This window comes from Dipodomys ordii, unplaced genomic scaffold (assembly GCF_000151885.1).
Source record: "Dipodomys ordii isolate 6190 unplaced genomic scaffold, Dord_2.0 Scaffold16, whole genome shotgun sequence".
In the NCBI taxonomy this organism is placed as follows: Eukaryota; Metazoa; Chordata; class Mammalia; order Rodentia; family Heteromyidae; genus Dipodomys; species Dipodomys ordii.
Genome location: NW_012267232.1, coordinates 8,738,269 through 8,765,107, shown reverse-complemented (window position 1 = coordinate 8,765,107; position 26,839 = coordinate 8,738,269). Strand labels below are relative to the sequence as shown.

The 26,839-nt window shown below is 33.9% G+C and overlaps 1 protein-coding gene across 2 annotated transcripts in view; it reads right to left on the bottom strand.

The window, feature by feature from the left end:
* Mdga2 (MAM domain containing glycosylphosphatidylinositol anchor 2) overlaps positions 1–26,839 on the bottom strand; it is a 715,797-nt gene that overhangs the window by 220,948 nt on the left and 468,010 nt on the right. For both annotated transcript variants that reach the window (XM_013012262.1, XM_013012263.1), the window contains exons 4-5: positions 21,108–21,304; positions 10,592–10,724 (exon numbers count right to left, since the gene is read on the bottom strand). In XM_013012262.1, coding sequence (XP_012867716.1) covers positions 10,592–10,724; positions 21,108–21,304 — 330 coding nt within the window. The remainder of the gene's footprint in view (positions 1–10,591; positions 10,725–21,107; positions 21,305–26,839) is intronic.

The window sequence follows — 26,839 nt, the reverse complement described above, 5'->3', positions numbered from 1 at the left end:
AGTAAATAAAACAAAAAACAATCATGAAGTCAATGAGCAAAATGAAAAGCTTCATTCCTTTCTTTACAAAGGAAAACAGTTTATATACACATACTTTTTTGTTTAGTTTTGTTTTTGAGACACATTCTCACAATGTTACCCCATACTGGTCTCAAACTCATGATTTTTTTTACTGTGTAAAGGGATATGACCATAATCAAGTATTCACATTATAGAATTCCTACAAGCCTTGCTTTTATGGACTTTAGAACTCAAGGTTTGCTATATACATATGTATGTACTTTACCATTACTTCATTTCCTCTAAGTTTAGTTATTTCCATAATCCCAAATAAAAATGAAAAATACAGTGGGTATTCTCTTTTCAACACTTTGTAACCTAACCCAAAGAGTATTGTCAATATGATTTAGTCACAAATCAGCTTCAAAGTGATTAAGGAATTCATTCAAACACTGAGGAGAGCCAGAATCCACATCAAGTTTTTGCATGAGTATTTCTTTATGTAGAGTTGCTTAGACTTTAGATTAAGCAATGGGAGATTATTGATTAGATTATAGTTTACATGCTATACTACATGTTAGATATTGGATTAGATCATTGGGTGGCCAATTGAATTGGTGTGCACAGAACTGCATGTTTCTAAGAATATGAGAATTTTGTTAAGTTAGAGATGAATCAAGTGGTGGGTTCTTCATCTTAATCACAATTTTTTTATTGTGAAAATACCATACAGAGGGGTTACAATTACATAGGCAAGATACATTTCTTATCAAGCATTGTTGCCTCCTCCTTTGTTTCCTCTTCCCATCCCTTCTCATCTCCCCCCACCCCAAAAGTTGTAAAGTTCATTTTTCGACATAACAATTTCACAGTTTGACATGGAGTATCCCAAGATGTGGCATGAATAAGCATCATAACTAGCTGCATGTACTCAGGGAAATGATTGCATGTCAGTCATCAGAGTCAGTGATCTCTAACCTTAAATTTGTCATTGACCTAGATGTCAGTGGCTGAGGCCTGTAATCCTAGCCACTTGGGAAGCTGAGATGAGAAAGAACACAGTTCAAGGCCAATCAGACAGAAAGAGTAGTTGGGCACAATTTACATGCATGTCATCCTAGCTACACAAGAGGCTAAGATTGGTAGTCAATGGAAAGGAGTTGGGTGTGGTGGCCTGTTGATCTTCCCAGCTATAGCAAAGTGAAAACTAGGAGGATAGAGATCAAGGCTGGTACTTTGGAAGAAAGCAAGGCCAGCACTTGTTAGGCTAGTGTTTTACCTCAATTAACAATTTCTGATCATTTTGTTTTAGTTAGTTTTCAAATAGTGTCTTCTGACTTTTGGCTGGACAAGTCTCAGACCATGATCCTACTGTGTGGTTGAGATTATATGTGTGAACCATTGCATTTGTCTTGTTATGATGAAAGCTTGTTAAACTTTTGCCCAAACTGCATTAAAACCAGGTCCCAATTCTCATATCTCTACTTCCTAAGAATTTGGAATTACTGGTAAGAAACAGATGTTGGATTTTTCAACATTATTAAATATTGTACATCATATTTGTGTTAAATTTTTTATGGTTTTCACCAACCTTTATTGAGAAGCAAACCATTGCCATTGTGTTGTTTTCAAGTATAGAAAGGGAATCCTGTTTCTATTATTCTATGAGTTTTAATTGTAATTGCTTTATAACTGAATTGTGTTGATTTTTAAAACAATTTCAATAATTTGTATAGTTTTAAATGATTATAGTGCTGCTGCTTTTCATTTGACTAACAAATTTCTTTCTTTTACCATCTTGCACTTTTTAGTTGTTCATCATTTATAGGTTATAATATCTTCAGGGAAAGTTACTAGTTATAGAGTATTTCTTTTGGGTTTTGCTTTTTTATTGTATAAGTGATGTACCGAGGGGTTAACGTTACATAGCATGATTATATGAGTAGATTTCTTTATGAAAGTCTCACCTCTTCCATCATTTTCTCCCAATTTTTCCCTCCTGAACTCCCTCTCCTCCAAGTTGTATAGTTGATTTTCAATATAGTGTCTAGTGAGTATCACTGCTGCATTTGTTCACCCTTTGTCCCAATATTTCTGTGCTTCCTCTTGCCTTCCACAAAACAGATAAACTTACATAGAAGACAGAATGTACAGAACCCCCAAACAGCAACAAAAGAGAAAAGCAAAACAAAAATTATAAAAAGTAAAATTAAGGAAAAAAAACCTCGTTTTCATTTCTTGGAGTTCATTTCAATAAATATCAATTTATATGATCATATAAGCGTAGCTATTGAGCCTCTGCAATCCTCTCCTAAGATTATCCTCCTTTTAACTCACTGTGTGAATGTTTAGAGTCCTGTTAAATTTATTATGTCCAAGTGCAAATTTTTGTCTTTTACCATCCATGTGTTTATCTGTAGATTCATAGGCACAGTCTAAATGCTAAAAATTAGGGAAACCACGCACCTTATATCGTTTGAGTCTGGCTTAGTTCACTTAATATAACTTTGTCCAAGTCTTTCATTTCCTTACAAATGGGGAAATATCATTCTTTCTGATGGAAACATAGAATTCCATTGTGTATACATTTTCTTGATCCATTTTCTTGATCCATTTGTCCACTGAGGGAAATTTTGGTTGATTACATATTTTGGCTATGGTAAACAATGCTGCAATGAACATGGTTGTGCTGGTAGCTTTAGTATGGCCTGGTTTGTGATCATTTGAGTAAAAGTCCAGGAGTGGAATCCTGGGTCATGAAGAAGCTCTATGTTTAGTCTTTTGAGGAATCTCCATAATCCTTTCCAGAGTGGTTGAACAACTTTACTTTCCCACCAACAGTGTAGGATTTCCTTTTGGACACATTATCTCCAGGACCTGTCAATACTTATTTTCTTGATAATGGTCACATTAACTGGGATGAGATAGAATCTTAATGTTGTCTTAATTTGCATTTCTTTTATGGCCAGAAATGTTGAAAATCTCTTCATTGTTCACTTTTATTTCTGAGAAGTCTTTAAGTCTTAACAACACATTTATTAATTGGGTTGTTATTTCTTTGAGGAATTGTTTTTGGGGGGTTTAATTTCTTTATCTCTAAGTATATTTTAGATATTAACCCCTTTTCTGATGCATATTTAGTAAAGATCTCCCATTCTGTGGGCTTTCTATTTATGTTGCTGATTATATCCTTTGCCATTCAGAAACTCTTCAGTTTGATGCAATACCATTTTTTTTAGCCTTCTTTTGATTTGTTGTGATTCTGGAACTTAGGAAATTTTGGATCTTAGGAAATTTTGGGCTGTGCCTAGGAGCCCTAGTGCTTCCTTTATTGCTTCCTGTAATATTTCCATGGTGGTTGGCCTTAGATTGAGGTCTTACGTCCAATTGGAATTGATTCTGGTGCAGGGTAATATAGTAGACTCTGGCTTCAGGTTTTTTGCACATGTATAGCCAATTCTGCCAGCACCATTTGTTGAACAGGCTGTCTTTAATACATCCTGTATTTGTGGCTCCCTTGTCAAATGTTAGTGGATATAAGTCTGTGAGTTAATTTCTGGGTTTTCTATTCTATTCCATTGATTCTGAGGCCTATCCTGGCCAATACCAAGGTGTTTTTATTAGTCTGGCTTTATAGTAGTGTTTAAAGTTTGGTATTACCTGGCCTGGTGCAACTGGCTATTTTCTGTCTTATGTAAGCAGTTTATAGTCTTCCTTTTTGGTATATATCTCTATATAATTATAGCTTACTTGCTGTGACTCTCTAGACAAAGAGTGTCTGATGGAACCCTAAAACTCTGCTTCTTTGGAGGGAGCTTAAATTGTTCCCTGTTCTCATTCCACCATCTTCCATCTCTTATAGGGGACATTTTATACATGAATGTACAGTTTTAAAATAAATGTCATGCCCAGAAACTTAATGAACTCATTGCTAGGACAACGTAATACACAGGTACAGGGAGATCTGAGCCACATGCAAACTTTCTGTTACTATGGTAATGCAATTTTAGAGTATCTGGGTCATCATGTTGCTCTGGAAACTATTTGTAGAAGACCAAAGTTGAAATTCCATAATGACCATGAACATTGCTTTAGTCCCTAATTCATGGCCTCATCATCATTTCCATTTTCATATTGCTGAGGTTACATTAGTGAGAATGGGGCCTATTGAAATTTGATTACTTTAGGAAAGGACAAAGCACTTGGATGGATAACATTTTGCATATCAAAAATCTTGCAAGTTTCTTTGATTTTCCTGACATCTGTTTCACGGAATCTATTTTATAATTATGTTCAACATATCTGTTAATAAATAAGTTACATAAAAACATATCCAGAACATACATTTCTTTATTTTCTGGAAAATATTATCTGGTATATATGCCTACCAATCCATCATAGATTATTCATAATGAAATTACTCTGATTATGTAAAGATCATAAATCAATTACTCTATAAATTTCCCTGGGAAATTCTATGATTATTTATCATCTCACAATAATTATTGATGCCACTAATTCTTTCTATTGTCTAGTTTAACAACAAAATTAAAACTACTAGTTACTGAGTATGTATTATGTCCCCAATACTTTTCTGAGTTTTAAGTTTCTAGCATTTGCTGCCTACAAAAAAGTTCATTTTTTGTGTCATCATTTTTAAGTTTAAATGAATTTAGGGAAGTCAAGTAAACGTCTTTTAATACAGAGAAATAAAACTTGGACCTTAAATTTTCAGAAATGTAATCACTGCCTTATTTATGTAACTGAAACCCCTCTGTTCATCACTTTGACAATAAATTTTTTAAAGATACAAAATTTTAAAAAGAAAGAATTGTATTAGACATCATATTCTCAAAAGTATTTTAATAATGTTTGTGATTTTTCTACTGCTGTCATTGTAATTAAGTTACTTTAGGTAACATAAATTACATAAATCTTTTAAAACATTCCGATCTGCACTATTTTAGAATTTTAAATGGTGAAGTCATATTTGTTCCATTAATTAAGTTAACCTCAAAACAGAACGAAAATCATAAAAACTTGCTCAAGTTCATCAAAACATTATTTGTGCCCTTATTCTATTATTTTCATAATAAATTTCTGAATGTCAGTTTATTCCTCTCAAAATTTCTTATCCTATCTTCCTCCTTCTGGGGTACCTTCCGAGAATATGGGGCCATAAGTACTCACAATAGAGTTACACTTTTACATTTCCTATGTCCAATAAATTACTTATACTTTGTAATGTGTTACTTTTTTGGTTTATCATAGTAGGAATTTATATCCAAATTACTGACTTTTTTTTGGTTTATCATAGTAGGAATTTATATCCAAATTATCATTATTAAAAGAAAAGCCATATTCTAAATTCAAATACTACTTTCAGTAATTTGGAAGTGTTAGGAACTGTATTGAGTCCCCTTTCCTAATTTGTTTGTAGAACTCTTTTTACAGTCTGGAGCTGGTAGATGATGCAGGCACTTGGGCATGGGGCCATTAGAAAGGTCATTCAGTTTAAATGATGTCACAAGGAGATCCTAACCCCAATAGCTGGTGTCCTTACATAAGTAAGAGGGTACATTATGGCTCTTTCTCTCTCTCTCTCCATGGAGCTATACAGGCACCCAGAGAGAAAACAGCATCTATAAACTAGGAAGAGAATCCTCACATGGAACCAATAAAAATATTCCCCACTTGTGCTAGAACGATGACAGCATACATTTCTGTTGCTTAAGACTCTGGGCCTGTGTTTCCTGCTACAGTAGCCCAAACTATACAATACAGTAATATGGGGCATCTTTGCATTTCTCAAAACTGGTTTTTCTAATAAATTTATTCTTGAGGAAGTAAATATCTAGCTCCTAATAACTATCACTGTCGTAGCTATTTTAATTAAAACTATTAGCTAAGGAAAGTAGCTGATTACACAGGTACATTCAGAGCAAGATTCCCAGTGCTACTATTTTTTTTAACACTTCAGCTTGCTCTCTGTAACCACATTCATACGCAGCACAAAGGAAGATTTCACATATGGTTTCATACCTACATGTATCAAAAATTTCTATAATTAACCATCATTTCACATAACATGTAGCTTACACTCCTCTAAACATAGATTATGATGAATAGATCAAACTATTCAAAAGCTTGGTATTGAGGGTCACAATAATAGTTGGGTACAGATCTCAAAACGGTATGAGTTATACAAAATAGTAACAACTAATAATAGTTGTTTAGCATGAATGAGATGTTTCTCAACTTTATCTTCTGTAATTTGTTGAGGCAGATTGAAAAAAGAAACAGAGTAGTGGGTGAGGAAGGAAAAGAAGAAGGTAGAAGAAAAGATGGAGGAAGTGGAGGAGGAGGAGCAGCAGCAACAGCCACAGCAAAAAGAGGAGAAGGAATAGGTGGAATTATTGCTTTCAATTCTATAATCAGTAATACTTTTGTGATGACATAGTTCCTTAATGTAATGCACATTTAAGGAAGACATCTTAATTATAAAATTTTTATAAATGCTGAGTTCGAGTAGACTAAATCAAGGGACCCATGTAATTAAGTAAAATTAGCTCCACCTGTCCCATTCCTTTACAGAATTCATCATAACCTCTGAAGGCAAGTACAAAATATATGTTTTTCATCCTAATATAGGTAACCTATTTAATTCTCATTTGCTTTTGGAATCATGAGACATCAAAACATGAGTGCTTGAGATACATTAAAATAAATGAAAATGTATAGCATAATTCATATGTGCCCTTATATCAGAAATAGATATAAGCTGAGAAATTTAAAATAATTTGTGCCAGGTTTTCACAATTACAAATATGTCAAAATACACATATCTTTATTAGTTTTCTAAATTTACAAATCTCAGCAGGTTTATTTAAATAACCATGATAAATAAGGTTATATCAATAGTTTGCTGATCAATGACTAAAATTATTTTTTCTTCCAAATGGCAAGTCATAGTTCTATAGAAGCCTCTGGAGACAGTACAGTTTGGTAGCTCCATTGGTTAGTGGGTATAACAAGAAATAAACATAGTATTTTATTTTTTCAGTATAAAATGCTATGAACTATTATACTCAGGCAATAGATTATGCATGATATAAAATATTTATGTGACAGGAGGATTTTCAGAGTATGTTAGACAATCATTGATACTCACAGATTATTATACTCTCTTTGGCCTGACAGAAATTATGGTCTATAATGCCACGTCATAGCATAAAAGTTAGGAAAGTATATAGTTTGTTAACCTATACATGACAATGGTTTTTAAAAATGCTTCCTAGATAATGCTCTTCCTAGATAATTTCTCTTTTTTTAGTCAGTTGTGGGGCTTGAACTCTGGTCCAAGCACTGTCTATCAGCTCTTCAGCTCAAGGCTAGCACTCTAGCACTTGAGCCACAGCACCACTTCCAGGTTTTTGGGCTTATGTAGTGGTGAGAAATTGAACCAAGGGCCTCATGCATGCAAGGCAAGCATTCTATCACTGAGCCACCTACCCAGCCCCTGATAATGCTTTTCTAAGTAGTTTCAGGAACCTGATTTCTAGCTACAAATGTTCATATTAACAAAATGCAATATGTATGCACATGTATGCACACACACACACCAGCCTGATAACAAAAACTACATTATCCAATTATTTGAGCTTGTTTAAAATGTATGCATTGCAGGCTATCCATCAGAAAAATTTAATTCAGAAGATATGAAATAGAGCCACAAATTAACTCCATGGTGAAATTGTTGTTATAAAACTTTGAGCCAGATATGGTGCTACATGCTTTTAAGTTCAGCACTCTGAAAGTTAAAGCAGTAGGATCTGGGGTCTGAAGTCAGTTTGAGCTCCATAGGTATAATTCTCAAAACAAATAAATAAAAAGAATCTTAGACAAATTCTTACCCACATAGATACTATTTCTACTTTAAAGTGCTTCATCTATTGGGCATTGTTCCAATCCAGTCCATACACTTGGCAATTAAGAAAGGTTATTTGACTGTAGAGATGTTACAATGAAAGTTTCTCATTGTTTCCACCGTTTGCCCTTTCTTAAACAAATTTGTTAGAGGGACAGAGTAAACTTGTTACAGTATTCTCAATGTAATTTCCTGTCTCTCTATAACTACAAGCTTCGTTAACACCGGGCTTAAAATAACAGCAGTTCATCTATGTTCCTTAGACACAAGAGTTGAGAATCGCGTGAACAGCTGATCTCACATTGTTTCAGTGGCGACTTTTACTACCTTCAGATGTTGGAGGAGCAGTGAAGCCTCTCTGAGCATGTTTAGGGCGTGCTTGCATGAAGCTACTCTAAACTGAACTTATTGCTCACGTATTTGAGAGCCAGTTCAATGAGTTTTCCCATTTGAAATGCACACATATTTTCAACTATGAGCACAGCAGATGGAAAAGTTGTCAAAGCAAACCCACTGTGGAAATGTAATCAACAGACATACAACATAATAGTATGTTATAGTTATTGGAAGAACTAATCAGGTATTAGCTTTTACTTTTTTTTGTTTGCAAAGGCTGAGGACGGAACCCAGGGCCTTGCACGCCCTTCCGCTGAGCTAAACCTCCAGCCCCTTAGCTTTTACTTTTTAAACTCAGATATTTATGATAACGCCAATATTCATTTTGGTTTGTATTGTTATTGTTGTTTGATCCATCTTGATAAACATCACCTAAAAATTCACTTGATAGAAAAATCAGCTGTACTGAAATAACTATTTCAGGTTTTGCTCTTTCCAGAAGCAGCAAACTGTAAGCAAAGCGCATTAATAAACCTCAGCTAAAGTACAAGGCTGTATGTAAGTACTGATATGTAAGTACTGGTATATTCACTGTGTTCTTCTCATTAAATGGCAAAACCTTTCTCCATCCCATATGACCACTGTCCATTCCATTTTAATGTTTTTCTTTCTGGTTTATTGGTATTTAACAATATGTGAAACCTAACAAAAATGAAATCAGTTATAATAAGTCATACAAGATCTCATTTCAAGAAGAACAAGGCAATTACAGCCAGTTCTTATATATTAATCTTTGTTTATGTTTCCCAATATCCTATTTCATTTTTATATGAGCTTATTAACTGTGATAAGCTGTAGTCCTACTGAGATTTTATATTTCCATTTATTTTCTGCAACATAATTCCTATCAAATATTTCTTGTTCTTATGGATAAGATTTACCTCTCTTGGCAAAATTGTTTTTCACTTTCTTCTAATGACTTTTATGGTGTTTATCAGAGCACCTCTACGTTGAAATACTTCTGTCTCAGTCAAATATCTTCCCTACATTATAAACTCTGATTTATGACAGAAGCCCAAGAAGTTACTGATGAACAAAAGAATAGTGGATAGAAAACTGTTTCAAATTTTTATCAACTTAATGGAACCTGTGTTGGCAAATCAAATATTAACAGGGTTGCTTTCTTTCATCATTCAGTAAAATTCTAGTTGTAGTCTTCTCAAGAGATGATCTAGTTAGAGTTTGCTGACTAGCTTTGACAGAAGCAATGAAGTGTGTTCCATATGTTTATATAGATCAACTCAGCAATACTTTCCTCTAGTTTTATGAAGTTATGAGGAACTGGGTTAAGAATAAAGTGACTTTATCCAAGAGATCAATGAGCTAGGGAATGGCTAAACTAGCATTTACCTCTAGACATTACAAAAGCCAAAAACAAAGGATATTTAAAACTCTGTGGTGTGAAATAGTTATTTAAAACTAAGAATTTATCACTGCTACTGAAAAATGGGAAATTTCTCATCATAAGTTCAAACACTAGTAAAAGATTGATAAAAATTCATTCCAGTCTTTTCTAGTTGCAGTTTCTTCTTCATCTGTAAACACAGGCTAACTTCAGGAGCAATCATGTTAATGTTTTATTTGACTTTTCTATAAAACATATTGTCCCAAAATCACCTACCTGAAATTTCCAATAAGTTTTCTTGGTTTAAAGAAGATAAAATGTGAAGTTCTTGCTTAGTTTAGGAATCAGAGTACACTTTTTGGCAACTTGCATCATAATTTTTATATAGAGTACAATACTTTTTCTAGATTCTCTTTAAATAGGATTTGCTTATGACATTTATGTATTCAACATCTTAAGAAACTACAAATTTTCATATTGTATACACAAACATAGTATATAGGGTATCCTGAAATTATATTTTACCTTGTTCATTTACCAAAAGCATTTAAGACTTTGCTGAGAAAAACAAACAGACACTATTCTACACATGTCATAGAGTATTTTGTCTACAAGAGAGTTAAAAACTTAAAAAAAACTTATAAAACTGATGAAAATGGGCTGGGAAGGTGGCTCAGTGGTAGAGCGCTTGCCTTGCATGCATGAGGCCCTGGGTTTGATTCCTCAGCACCATATACACAGAAAAAAAAGCTGGAAGTGGCGCTGTGGCTCAAGTGGTAGAGCGCTAGCCTTGAGCTGAAGAGCTGAGGGACAGCGACCAGGCCCAGAGTTGAGGCCTCACAACCAGACACACACACACACACACACACACACACACACACACACACACGACTGACGAACAGCATACAGTGATAGATTCATACCTGTTTTATTGGAGAGTCTAAATGATACCATCTTATCAGGAATATTACAAACGTTCCTCACTGAAGCAATGCAACTGTAGTTAGCATAGTCCTGAGGTCGAAGATTCTTTAGTTTTAAGATCTTTGTTTCACCCTGAAAATATAAAAAAGTCATTAGTGAAAGCTAAGGGTAACCAGAATGAATGAATAAATCATAATCTTATACTATATTAAATCATTATTATCAGAAGATGGCAGATTGTCTTATTATTTTTAGAACCATGTCCTCAATTAAAGATGAAACACTGTATTTTAAAATAATATGTAATATGCCTAGAGGTAAAAACTAACTGACTACAATGAAAATTCATAACATTCTTTTTGCAAAATAGCTTCCCAAGAGAGGAAAATATCTATTTCTGGTGGTAGTTATGCAAAGATCAGAATAGCACACTTAATAATAATGGAGTTTATTTAACAAATGCTGTAATCTATGCAGACTTTAACATAAAATATTATGAAAGGTTCTGAAGAAGAGCCAATAAATTAGGGCATTTTTAGAATACATGAAGTAAATATAATGATAATAAACATATCTGTTTAAAAATATTTTGTGTATATGGAAAACTGACATATGAAAGATATAAGATGGGATGTAAGTATTTATAGATATTTCTGTTATTCTTTTTGTTTTTCTATTTAAGAGTCCAAGAATTGGGTCTTTCAGATAAATTTGCAAGGTAGTATGGTAGATGGTACAGTTGTTTAGACACATGCCAAGAAGTATCTTAGAAACTTCTAATGAACAAGGAATGAATATGGAAAGCATTAAACTGAAAATTTTTGAAAGAAAAAATATCAACAATAAAATGTATTCCCCTTCAATTAACATTAAATCCCATGGAACTAAATTTATCCAGGTAATGTCTCTGTGGGACAATGTGCTTTCTTCATTTCAGTAAAACTTCCTGCTTAGACTTTTTTCTTTTCCTTCCTACTTGCTTCTATTTTTTTTAATTATTGTAAAGCTGTTTACAAAGGGGTTACAGTTACAAAAGTCAGGTACTAAATACATTTCTTGTTGAACAGTGTTACCCCCACCCTCATTTTCTCTCAGTTTTCCCCTCCTGACCCTCTCCTTCCAAAGTTGTATAGTTCATTTCCAACATAGTGTCTAGTGAGTATCCCTGCTGTATTAGTTCAACCTTTGTCTCACTGTTTCTGTGCTTCCCCATCTCCACCCCAAAGCAGATACACTTAAAAACAAGACATATGGTACCAAGACTAAAATCCTCAAAAGCAAATACTCAAAGAAACAACCACCCCATTCATAAGTGAGCTAAAGACTTAAAGAGAAACATCTTAGAAGAAGTAAGAATGACCAATAGACACATGAAGAGATGTTGAACATCTCTGGCCATTAAAAAATGCAAATCACGATAACATTGAGATTCCACCTGACATCAGTCAGAATGCCCATTATCAAGAAAACAAATAATAAACAGATGCTGGTGGGGATGTGGCCAAAAAGAATGCTACCACATTGTTGGTGGGAATTTAAACTTGTTGGCCCATTCAGGAAAGTGCAATGGAGGTTCTTCAAAAGACTAAACATAGAGCTTCCTTATGACTCATAAATCTTGCTTGCTTCTGATGTGGACATAATGCTATTCTTTGAAATTTTACTTTTCCACAGTAAATATGACTTAATTATTTTATCAGAGATATGGTATACTAGCTGGTAGATTTCTATGACAAGCTCTACTTTCCTGTCCCCAGTAGGTCTGGATCCTTGTTCCAGAATTCTCCCTTACGTTTCCATAGATATCAGTCTCCTGTCCAGATTTGGACCTTACCATCTCCATTTGCTGCTTCAGATACTCCAAGCTCAACATCCTATGAAGTACTTTCTATTTATTCCTCTAACTCCCTTTTCCTTCTTTAACAATTCTTATTTTGTCTTCTTAAAATGTCTTTATCATATGTTCAGTATCAATATCTCAGATCTTTTAACGTTTAAACACGTTTACTCTCAAATATTCTTTCTCCTTCTTTTTAATCATAATGCCCTAAATGTATATTCAGTTGAAAAGCTTCACTTCAACGCATATATTTTTCAATTTTTTACAAGTATAATTGATGAAAATATTAGATAACATTCATAAATAAAAATTAGATAAAATAGTAAATAAAATAATCTAACCCTATGGTTTGATATAATCATCACAGTGATGGTCGATAATGCTGTAAAGAAGACAAATTAGGCAGGAATATTGTGATTTCAAGGCTTACAAAGAGAACTCTTGCCACTCTATGAGATGATTCCTACTCTTTAAAGACCAGCTGGTATTATCCAAAAATGGTTGTTTGTCTATGTGTATAGGTTAATTTTGTCCTGAACAGAGCACATTAAGGTGGAAATATGTCCAACATATAAAAGGGAGGGCAAAACATTTAGATCCATGATTTTTCAGTAGATCAGCTATTGCAGGATTGGTGAACTGGCCTGGGTGAAATTAAATGATTACTTTCAATAGTCAGAAATCAAACCAGAAGGTGTCAACCTACAGAATAATTACCAAAAATAATTACCTAAGTTAATAGGTTAATATGGTAAGTAGTTTCCTAAGTTATTTCATGTTGAGAAGAAAGGGAGCTAATGTAAAATTTGCTGAAAGAATATAAACAACTATATCACATCCAGGGAAATAAAGATTAGTTTTTTAAAATACATTTAATTTAGAATGAAAATAATACTACATATATATGTAAATGCATAAGTGTCTTTGTATAATTAAACTATATCAAGTGATATGTATGTATAATGTAAACATACATATATATGTAATTTATACTTTATTACATATAAGATTTAATCATACAGCATAAACTTTAAGTTTATATGGTGATCATCTAAATTTAGTGTTCTGTGATTTGTGGATGATTTTTTGTTGAAACATTTAATATAAGAATGTCTGAATGTCTTTTTTGCATGTGAATTTCTATGATTTGTTAAAAGGAATTTTGAGTTGATTATTATCTAATTGTATAATTACTCTAGTTAGCCTAATTAAAACTAATTATGTAATTGATGTAAATATGTTCAGTCTTATAATTAGTTTGTGTAATTGCAGTACACAAGATGATGTCATGAACAGCAAACATGGCAAGTGAATGCACAATTTATAAAATTTAAGTACACTTTTATTGAACAATTACAATAAAATTTTCAGAAAATATATTTAATTTTTCAATATTTTTATAACAAAACTAAAAAGGATGCAGTTATATACTAGTCAATGGCACTTATCAATATTCAAATTGCTATAGTCAAATATATATCCATAGTCACAGTTATGCTATTTTTAAGATACATGAAAACTTTTGAAAATAATTATTTTATTATTTTATTTCTTTTTAAATAATTTCATGTTTAATACATTTTTATTGTAATACTACTGTACAGATGGCTTACAGTTACATGAGCAAGGTCATGAGTACATTTCCTATCAAGCATTGTTGCCTCCTCCTTAATTATTCATTATTATCCTCAAATATTGGTAGAAGTATAAAATCTTTCATATTCATTAGTTTTTGTGACTCTAATATTTTACAAACCTATATATATGCTTTTTGCCTATGTTTTTCATATGCAAAGCATAATTACTCCTCTTAGATTTATTATGTCCTTATGGTTTTGTATCAGACTCAGGAACACAAACTATTTTCATTCTGGAAATATTACCCATAAAAAATTCTTAACAAGATTGTTTTTTCATTCAACTGTGTTGTGAGGCAAATATTCTATTGAACTTGATTACTGTTAATAACCTTGTATTCACAGCATACAGTATAGAGATGTCTAATCATCTGAGAAATTATCCTTATTAAAAATAAGACACTATTATTGAACAGCATTATTATTCACAATTTCATATTCTTCAAAGAAGTTTAATTCTCTCACCCTGAAAGACTAAGCAGACATATGATCCATCATCTGAAACTTTACACAATATTGTCTTCCAGGATTCTCGATACACTATTGCCCATATGTTTCTATTGTTGTACTGGCCGATACAGATGTACAAAATCCCTGGAGACATTGTCTTCCTTTTGTATTATTTATACATGCTCCTTTCACAGAAGCATTTGTCTCTGTTTCCACTCTGAATTTTACTTGCTCTTATAATCACCTTTCGTTCACCTTTCCATATATATCAATAAAACTAGGAGGAGAGGACCAATGCTTAGTAACTTCTTAATCACTGTAAATGATTCGCCTTCATCTTGCACATTGTAGCTCTAAGTGGCTTTAACCAGATCTTATCTGCTGTGGTACCACAAAGATCATAGGCTATAGATCTATGGAGATAAAATAAATTATCATTGAAGTATTCAGCCTCGGTTCATATGTGCGCTCCAAAACTAATGTTGAATGACTCTCTGATGGTATTGGAGAAGTGGGGCATTTAAGAGCTTATTAGGTCAAACAGCCTCTTTCTTCATGAATAAATGAATATGCTTATCATAGTAATGTATAAGTTAATTGTACAAATGCCTTTTGTTATAAAAATGTACTTTCTTCTCATTTTTGGCACCAGGTCATGATATGGTAATAATGCTCTCATTAATGCTTGTAGCTTGATCTTAAACTTCTTAACTCCACGACTCTGAGAAATGAATTCCTTTCCTTTATAAGTTACCCATTTTATGTTTATAACAGAAGCAAACAGACTAATATATGTGCTAATACAAGTACTACTAACATCGAAAATTTTTCATTATATACTTATGGCAATTCATAGGAAATATAGCTGAAGAACACATTAATAAAGCCCAGGAAATTGATAATAATAATAAAACCTATTTAAGGATGTAAAATACCCTCACATAATATGCAACAGTTAAAAACATTCCTATTCCACTACAAATATCAAAGTCTATTATGAAGACAAAAAATCAACTTTGTAAAATATTTTAAAGAAACAACACAAAATGAATTCAAACTTAAATGTAAATTTAGTTTATAGATCACATAACTGATATGTTTAATTAAAAAATAAAATGATATGTGATGACTTTAAACTGGTTTTATCTTCTAAGCAGGGAAAACAATAACCCAATAAGATAAGTGGAGTTAGTTCCTACCTGAAGTTTGTATATGATTATTGTAAAAGTAAAAACAAGGTAATACCATTGTGGGACATTCCTCATTGGATAACAAAACTCACAGAGTCCATCTTAAAAGTAGAAAATATTGCTCCAGAGGTTGGATTTTTCTAACTAGAATAATCTTAATATTGCTAAAAGTTATTTCCTAATATACAGCTACATCCTCTTTATTATTTTGTTATTTAAAATTATAAGTATCTTTGTTCCATAGAAGTCACAGCACAAATGAAGGCATTGTTTATTGTCAATTATATTCATAGATAAAACCATTCCCCTATCTTCATTGAAATGTGCCTTGGAGCTTTGAATCATTCCTCAGTTAATTCATATGAATTTGGTTTTTGTCATTTACCCTAATTTTAAAGCAATTCTGACTAATCTGCAACTCATCATTTGTAAAATCATACAGAATGAGTGATGCTATCATATGAACAATTATAACTTTCCTGAAGAAACTATGGATTCAAATAGAGTTTCTTCATGCTAGCGTGGTGGTCAGAAGGACCTAGAAAATTGTCAACAATTTAGAAATCAGATACATCAAAATAAATTCATGTATGGCATCATTCTCCTTTACACTACACAGTTTTTATAGTGAGTGAAGCAGGGGAGAGTGACAAAGTTATTTGGGAGTTATCAGTAACTGGGAATCAATACAACTCTCCTATGGTACAGTAATTCAGACATCTCCATCCATGTCACTGTGATGCACATTTGCTGAGTCCAGCACTGTTAGAGTAATTGAAATGACAGGCTAACTCTACTTACAGTGAGCTAATGTTCAAACACAGAGCTAGAACAATTCAATAGTTTCAGTCTATGGGTATGTGTGGGGAACATCAACCAAGAGTAACCGGAGGAAAGAAGGGATGATTCCTCACATCGACTTTGGAAAAGAAGGTCTCTCTGAGGTGATGAAACCTCAGTGGGAAGAGAACTCCTGCCACAGAATTTAAGCTAAAATAAAGAGCAACCTATGTCAGCCTGAGGTATCATTTGACACACCTGATCTATGTAGGGATAAGGTGATCAGAGCAGAGCAGTAAGCTGCAGTTGGAACCAGATAGGTCAGCAGGAAAGGGGAGGTCTAGCCAGATGTTCTCAGTCACCAAACATTACTGGCATTTTGCTACAAATTAGAAGGCAAAGGAAGGGTCTAGCATGAACAAATACTTAATCAGCTTCATCCTTTTTTTTCAGCTTCATACTTTTAAGTGGTCACTTTAAATATTTTGAGTTTTCTGCAATCAAGTCTTGATAACAAGTTTGGAGCCTGTTGTACTATGCTATGTACAAATAATAAAAAACAATTTTGTATAGTCAGATTTGGATATATCCAATCTAGTGATCTAGATCTAGTGATCTAGCACACATATGATTATGTGTACTAGAAACAAAAATCTACACTGTCTATTAAAAGACAATATTTGTAGTGATAAAAATTTAAATTTCCATATACTGAGGCTTGAATGTTCCCATGAAGTTATATATATGTGTGTGTGTGTGTGTGTGTGTGTGTGTGTGTGTGTGTGTGTGTATGTGTGGTTCAGAAAGAAAAACATGACTAAGTAATCAAAATTTAAATAGAAGCTGAAACTGTATGCCACTGCCAATTATGTACAGCAACAGCGTAATCAGAAACAGAGAATTGAGACCAGGCATGATGCCTTATTCTGGTTAATTTCAGTTACTGGTGAGGCAGATGTAGAAAATCATGACCAAGTCTGGCCATAAGGCAGGGAGTGTGAGACCTTATCTAAGAAATAACTAAGGCATAAAAGTCTGAGATGTGGTTCAAGGGGTTGGGTGCTTGCTTGGAAGGTCCAAGACCTTGAGTTCAATCTTGGTACCATAATACCCTCAAAAAAAAGCAAAGACCACAGAATTGCAAGAAAAACTTGTTTCATAAAGATGTGTTAAGATAACTACAAGTAATGCTACATCAGACCAACAGCACTGATGGTACAATTGCCAGTAAAACATGAAAAATGACTGTTACATGCAGTAAAGTCTGATATGCTGATAAAAGGAAGCATCAATTTTGAAACATTCATATTTAACAAATTGTTATTCTCTATTAAAAGAAAGGGGGAAGAGAAAATAATTATTGCTTTTGAAAGGGAGATCAATAGTTACTAGCTGGAGAGATCTTGCATGATGGTTTCTGAAAATTGCTTACATAGAAACAGAATCAAAAGGAATAAAAAGGAAGTTCTCTTCAGCTTGCTTTATAACTTTCAAACAAATACTTTTATTTTTGTCAGTAGTGGGGCTTGAACTCTGGGCCCGGGCACTGTCCCTCAGCTCCTCAGCTCAAGGCTAGCGCTCTACTACTTGAACCACAGTGCCACTGCCCATTTTCTGGTGGTTTGTTGGAGATAAGAGTCTCACAGACTTTCCTGACCGGGCTGGCTTTGATCCATGGTCTTCAGAGCTCAGCCTCCTGAGTAGCTAGGATTATAGGCATGAGCCACTGGCGCCCAGCTCAAACAAATTCTTAATTATGTTAACAGTATAAAACACTTCCCCCAAATTGGATAAAACACATGTATAAACTTCTAGGTAATTAGATCTCTCTGCAGGTGAGCAATAGGAAATTCTCCTGGATGTACTAGACTGTGAGAATGACCTAGAAGAAGTTTAGAAGAAAATATATTTGGGGCTGGGAAGGTAGCTCAGTGGTAGAGCACTTGCCTTGCATGCATGAGGCCCTGGGTTCTATTCCTCAACACCACATAAGCAAAAAAAGAAAAAAGCTGGAAGTGGCACTGTGGCTTAAGTGGTAGAGCACTAGCCTTGAGCTGAAGAGCTGAGGGACAGAGCCCAGGCCCAGAGTTCAGGCCCCATGACCGGAACCCCCCAAATATATATATATATATACATATATATATATGTATATATATGTATATATATGACATTTTAATACTGCTCAAATTTTAAAAAAATAAATTGGTAAGAGCACTGTTAAATAAATAACTATGTGATTATCTAGATGAGGTTAATTGATCTTTAAAATTTGTTTAACTGAAAACCATAGAACTGAATTGAAAGATGATTGATAAAACTGCATCCTGCTGACCTGAGCCAAGAAGGGTCAAATGGGAGCTCATTTTAATAGCATTTCCTGATAAACCACTGGTACTTCTCCAGCATTTATATTTTGTCAATTCATAAATTACTCCACCTTTAACAAAATATAGATCACATCTGTAAATTTATGATACAATGTAGCAAATCATGTATTTTAATATCTGTGCACATGATGCACATGTGTGTACATATGCATACATGTACATATGCATGTATGTAGATCTGTATAATGTGTGCAGTTATTATTGTATATTCTCTGCAGTCTTCCCAAGGTAATACCTAAAATGTTGCTAATTATATTCATCTATGAGAATCAGGAATTCATACTATTTAAATAAGTATTCCTTATTTTATTTTGTGTGTGTGTGTGTGTGTTTGCGTGCTCGTTGTAGGGTTTGAACTCAGGGCCAGGTAGCTGTTTCTCAGCATTTTTTCCCTCAAGGTTAGCCCTCTATAACTTGAGCCTTAGCTCCACTTCTGGTATTTTTGGTGGTTAATTCGAGGTAAGAGTCTTAAGGACTTTCCTGTCTCTGCTGGCTTTGAACCCTGATCCTCAAGTCTCAGTGAGTAGCTAGGATTTCAGGCATTATTCTTAATGGTTAATAACATACAATAGACTGTTGTGAAATTCACAAATTTAGGATAATGTTATAAGAATTTATTTCTATGAATATTTAAAATTACAAAGCCTGATATTTGTAATATTTAAAGAGCACTTATATATGTTCCGCACTCTTAACATAAGGATGTTGCTAATCTATATACAGCATGCTTTATGGACAATTAATCATTTTTATTCATTGGTTTGAACATTAGCACAAATGACATTTTTTAATTTAAAACCTTTTTGTGTATCTTTTTGGTCATCAAAAAGTCTTATTATAATGTCTCTCAAATATTCATATGAATTACAGTATCTTCCTAAAGACTAATTTGCTGTTCTTGAGACATTACACTACATTTACACAAAAGTATTTTTTACTGTAAAGATATTGTACAGAGGGTTTACAGTTAAATGAGTAAGGTAATAAGCATTGTTAGCCCCCCTTTGCTTTTCCTCTACTATCCCTTCCTTGCCCACCTCCCCAACTTCTCCCCCACCCCATCAAAGTTGTAAAGTTCATTTTCAACATAGTGTCTTGTAAGTCTCATTGTTACAATGGATCAACCTGTATCCTTGTTTCAGCATTTTGTTATTTCCCTTCCCCTTCCCAAATTAGGAAAATGTATATACAAGATGTAGGGCACCGGAATTAAATACAGTGAAAACAGAGGTTATAACATGGGAAGAACATATGAAAGACACACAAAAAAATCACATAGTACATTAAAAACAACAGCAACAAAGGAAAACCTTCTTGCGTCCCTATCTTTGGGTTCATTATTTATTATAGCTAACATATGGAACCAACCCAGATGCCACTCAATAGATGAATGGTTCAAGAAAATGTGATAGATATATTTATATACATACATATATATTTATATATACACACAATGGAAATCTAGGCCTCCATCAAAAAGAATGGCACTGCCCTATTTGTAAGGAAATGGAAAGACTTGGAAAAAAATTTATTAAGTGAAATAAGCCAGACCCAAAGAAACATAGGTCCCATGTTGGCTTCCCTTACTTTCAATAACTACTATATATCTAGGATAATCTTAGCAGACAAGCACGAGAGTATTTCATATCATATTCAACTTAGGTGAATATAATTCAATTTTTCTTTTTCTTGACTCATTTGACATTTTGATTTTTTGTATAATTAATATTCTATACCCAAATTAAGCCAAAACTAAAACAAAGATGAGAAATTCTTTAAAGACATATTTTTTCCTATAACCAAAGCTAAGTACATTATAAACATATATCTCCATGTGTTCCAATTATTTATTATTGAAAATTCAGAAACAAAATATCTCCTCTTAGCAAAAACACCAAAAAAATCCCATAAAAATCAAATCCATCAATAAAATGTATAATTAATTACCTATTAGAGAAATCTATGTTAATTTGTGTGTAACAACATATAAGTTAGTTTACATGAACCTAACACTTTTCAACGTGTTCAAAGTGAACCTAACACTTCTTAAAGTAACCACCTCATAATTAAACAAGTTATCCTTCATATAACATTTGGAGTTTTCAGTTGAACACATTGTGTTTTTCAAAGAGCACTCTTAGCAGAAATTCTCTTTTCAACTAGCTATACTATAGCAGGGTGCCTGAACTTGGAAAGGATAGAAGGTGAAAACATTGTAAATTCATTCTTACCTGGGTAAAGAAGGGCTCATAAATCTCAACGCCTTTATCAGACCCTTGTAGTAACACCTCCTGGCCACGCCTCCAACTATACCGCACGGGTGGATTGGAGTTGGCCACACAGCGGAGGAACACCGTTCTCTCATAGTAGAACTGTTCTTTAGCTTCACCTATACTCTGATGGACAGTAACTACTGGATCATCCAAATCTGGGTAATAGAAAAACAAGGAAGCATAAGATAATGAGTTACAAAAGTTGTAAGTGGACAAACTAATGCATATTATTTTTGGGGGGGTCCAGTCGTGGGGCCTGAACTCTGGGCCTGGGTGCTGTACCTCAGCTCTTCAGTTCAAGGCTAGCACTCTACCACTTGAGCCACAGCGCCACTTCCGGCTTTTTTCTTTTTTTGCTTATGCGGTGCTGAGAAATAGAACCCAGGGCGTCAGGCATGCAAGGCAAACACTCTACCACTGAGCCACCTTCCCAACCCACTAATGCATATTTTAAAGTGAGATTGTATCTTATCAGTAGGTTTATTTTTTTTCCATTGATCTTATTGAATTTATTTAGTAAGAAATTTCCTAATAAAGACAAGCAAAACAATGTGAAACTTATTTATTCTGCTCTCTAGTGAGACAGCAAAATACACCTTGCAAATGTCCAGCTCCTTGTCGACCTCCACATGTGAGAGAGCTTCATCAGTGAGATTCAAGTTCAAAGCGCTCAAAGTTAGAAAAATGCACAAGAGGTGAACTGGGGAAATCCTTAATGACAGAAAAAAAAAATCAAGATCACAATGCCTACATGACTGTTTTCTTTGATCTACTTCCTTTACCAATTATTACTATTTTATATTATGATGTCTATTAATTATTATAATCTTTGTAGTAATAAAATATGATTTGAAACTCTGTTCAATTCATCCTTATCTTAGTATTCTACATCCAAGATTATATTTCTAATTTGAAATGTGCTAACAGAAGGCACTGTTAAAAGGCGTTGCTATTTCTACTGCTGCATATTGGAAAACTAAGTGCCATTTTGCCTGAGTTCCAAGTGACTGTGCCCCACAGCGTTTAGCATTTTCTGGAAAATGCCTATTTGTAAATAATTGGGCTTTGTGGGTCATGCAGTCATTATTCTAACTACTTATCTCTAATGCTACAATGTGTAAGCACCCAAAGAGAGTAGGCAAATGAAGGAAGGATGAGAATTGCTGAAATTCCAGTAATACTTTAATAGAAACACAAGCACTACCAGCACATTTTGCTAATGGGCCACTTTGCCAACCTCTGATTTAGTATATTCTAGGTTTTCCTTAAGAGAAGAAGAAATAAGCACGTATACTGGCCTTAGAGCAACAACAAGTCATTAGTTCCACTTAGTAGAAACTTACCAACTGTGAGGGAACCAATTGCTATTAATTACCATCTTCACCCTGCTTTATCCCTGTTAGCTTTATAACCATAACAATGGTTTAAATATTTTGATCTTCCAAGGGCTTATCAGTAAAATGATTTCTTATTTTTATGGCTATTGGAAGATTAAATCAGATAGCCCATAAGACACTGTGCACATCATAAATACTCATGTAAGCTAGCTTTTAACATTAATAATTTCTTTTCATTATTTGAATCTCATTTTAATAATGGCTCATTGATTCTGTTTTCTTCATTCCCTTAGCTCTACAATGATTATGCACTCAATTCTCATTATAAATAGGTACCCATGTGTCACTTACCCATTTGAGGAGGTTATTAAACACTATTGCACGAGAAGAACTTTCATATGAAAGTCACATATCCCAACTGTATCTATATGGATATGAGAATATCCAAGATTGTGAGCATATGCTATCCTATATATTTAAAAGATATTTCTCCCTTAGAAAAGACTCTTCTGAAGTGTGAAAATAATAAATGCTAACACAACTTGTAAGGCAATAGATGCATTATGGAATAAAAAAACCTGAATCCAAAATCTCCCCATATTTTAAAAAACTTTTTTTAATGTGAATGTGAATTGTTTGACAGTCTTACTTTGATATGTAGTTTTGCAACATTCTGAGCACTTTTTTTTTCCAACATTAGAATCTTTTTACAGTTACCTCAAAGGCCTGTAATTTTAGTGGTGCAAATTTATAGAACAACTGGTCCTTTTCAGTAAAAATTAAGGAATTTTCAGTTCAAATTCACCCTTGCTGTCCTGGAATGCTTACAAGTTCTAAGTGTAACATATATTCACGTGTTCAACAATTAATGCTCCATATACAAATACAATCCTGTGGGAGATTGTTGGACTAAAATCAACCTTACTGTCTATTGTTTATATACTATATTTCCTTTCTTGTTTAAAATAACTTTCTTCAGTCATAAATTGTGTTTTAGACAACATCATCTTCTACACAACAAAATTCTGAAGTCAGAACAGTTAAAGAAATGACCGAGAAACAGTTGACTGATAACAGAAAATAGTGCCTCTCCGGAGTTTTAAAATAGCTATCTATCTATGTAAGATTGATCTATCTATCTATCTACCTATCTACCTATATATCTATCTGTCTGTCTGTCTGTCTGTCTGTCTGTCTAGTATTTGCAAACTTTATTTGTTGATGTATCCTTAATTGCTTCCTTGTTAATATCAGTCAAGAACAGACTAAAAAACAACCATTTAAACGCACTTTTTCCTGATTTGGATGAGTTTGTGGTCACTGGCCTTCTGAGAATTCAATCCTGTGATACAGATTACTGAACATTCTACTGGCTGAGTTCTCACTCATATTTAAGCATTTCTATCTTGTAAGAGTCTTGAGAGAATTTTTTTCTCGTTAGAAACAAAAATAACATTAATGAACAATATTTGTTTTACACAGACAAATAATAAAGGGATATTTTACATAATAGTTTATATATGTACCTATACATATACCAAATAAGATAGAGTTTAATAATCCATACAAACATTTAAAATAAATATTTTTGAATATATATATATATATACTCTATACATCTAGGAATATTTAAAATATATGTGTGCATTTATGTGCATAATTTATGTGTTTTTATATGTTTGTTCTAGGTTAGATTTCTGAGAAAAGAGAAACTATGAGATACTCCATCTCTCAGGCAGAGGGGGGTTAAATCATACAGGCCTTGGACCAAATAAGGCTGGAGAAATAGTTGAGTACATGACATAATACATGTATTATTCTTATCCATTTCCCATATAGCCTGTCATCCTGTATTGATAATTTTGTATGGCCTACAAATAATGTTATGATATCCAAACGACCCTAGGAAGATAATGCATTTCTATGGGGAATAAAGTATGGAGAATTAACCAGGGGAAAGTTGCTACAAAGTCTAGATAGTTGTGGGAGGAAAATGGAGCTATGAAGTCCCCTCAGAGCTAGCATGCCCTGAGGCAAGAGAGCTAAGCTTTTCTATACCTATTCCAATCCTAGCCTGTCAACCAGTTATTCAATTTGCATTGCTTCTTCTAGGAGTTACAACCTTGTTGGGGACCAACTCTGTTGGGCTCGGGGCAATTTGTACAAAGTCAATTTGCTGTTAGCCATCAGTTGCTAATACCCTCAGGAGCTAGAGGAATGAATCCTGAGAGACCTGCCTGAGTACTTCATATCCACTCCCGTCCTCTGGCTACATAAGATAATTCTCTCTGAGCAAAGGGAATCCAGGATTCTGGTTATTTGGGGGGGACACCTTAAAAAAGTAACTGTACTGGGATATTATTGTTATTATTTCCTCATATCTCTCATCAGTTCATCTTGCGATATAACTTCCCAAAGGTCCCAGACCTTTGTTAGAGAGAAACTTCAGATGTTCTTTTCAAAACATAACTGATGCTCTGATTTCTTTAATACCAACACTGGACATAAGTATATGAAATCGCCAACTCAGTAGAAGACCTGGGATTTAACACATTCTTTTTCTTCTATCTTCTTGGTGTTATTTTTATTTTTCCCCACTTTTCTAGTTTTTAATTATCTTTAATTATCTTTTAAATATGCCATTTAATAGAGCAGTTTGTGGATACAATGCCTCTTGATCAATGTCACCCTTTCAACCTTCTGCTATGTTACTGCAGTCCTATCTCCAGCATAGCTGGTGAGATGGTTACTCCTACCAGGACGGTGACTCTTCTTATCTGTTATTTCCTCATTCAGGGCCCTAAAGTCACTGCATAAAAGCCATTGGCTTAAAGACTAATAGGAGTCTCACTATGTCACTTAATAAAAGCTTTTTACCCTTCTGGGAACAGGGACCTCAAAACCGGCAGAGCCCAGAATTGCAGGAAGAAAAGAATAGTATCCCTGAATGAGTCATTAGGTAGGATAGTACGGAGGGCCACTGCTTAGTTCTTAGATCTATGAATTCTACCGAAGAAAAGCATCTTACAAGAACGCTAGCTGATTTAGGATTTTACTCTTACTAGATTCTCTATAAGACCTCACTGGTCCTTTAAAAAGACATCCTGTCATTCTATTAAGCTGACATTTTAGATGCATTATGTGTATGAAAATATTTTTCCTGCAGAATCCTATATGACTAGGTCACAATAAACCCTAAGTTTAATGGTCCTCAAACCATTTTAGGAAACTATTAACTAGTGCATTATAATGCAAGTAGATTCAGGATCTTGGTAGAATAATCTTGGAGAATCAAATTGTGAAACTTGTCCACATTGAGTTGTTTGTCCTAATTTCAAATACACACACACACACACACACACACACACACACACACACACACACACACACACATTTGAGTTAAGAGACATAGATCCATTTCAGTTAGCTGTTTATTAAAGAAATTGTGAAAAATAAGCGCTGTCATCCAGTGACAGTGATCTTGAAGACTGTTATCCTTACTTTTATCAGTGATTCCAATTTTGTAACAATTTCCTGTCTATCAACATTGGCTTGCAGAAAATAGTCACCACTAAGCTTCTTATTGATGCATGTGTCTCAGTTATTAGCCGTTTCTTATTGCTTTAGTCTGTTGTTCTCTGGTCCTTGAGTTAGTTGGTGAAATGTCTGCTCCTGATCTAATATATTCGTTTTAACAATTGCATTATCTTTGGTTCTTCTCATCTCATGCAATAGCAGTTATGGCATTTACCCTGGATCATTTCTTCATCCCAGAATTTTGTATTAAAATGTCTCCATATTAATAAACTTTCATCTTGCTTTCCATTCCAACTCATCTTTTTTTCTATCCTCAATCTCATTCACTTATATTCTCTGTCATGCTTAATCTAGCCATCCTAGGATCCTTCCCCATACCCATCCTCCTAACTTCTGCCAGTAAATGTTGGTGAGGCTTTAGTCTAGTTGAAACATTCTTTTCCTTTCTATACATCCTTTCCTCCTTCTTTCCTTCCTTTTCTCTATCTTTCCTTCTTTCCCTTCCTCTTCTTCTCCCACTCTCTTTTATACCCCTCTTTCCCTCTCCCTCTCTTTCTAGGTAAACACTCCACCACAACTTAGACATTTTTTTCTCTTTCTCTGCTCCCTGAGTTGCTGGGACTTCAGAAGTATTCCACCATTCCTAGACACCCCCCCCACAGCCCCTCCATCATGCTTTCACTTTGGCATTAATTTAAATTCAGTAAAGTGTTCTATCACTTGAGCCATGCCTAGCCCTCATTTTCTATTCTTGAAGACCAACCATTTCCATTGCAATATAGTGTTGTTTATTGTCTCTACAGGTAGAGAAATATA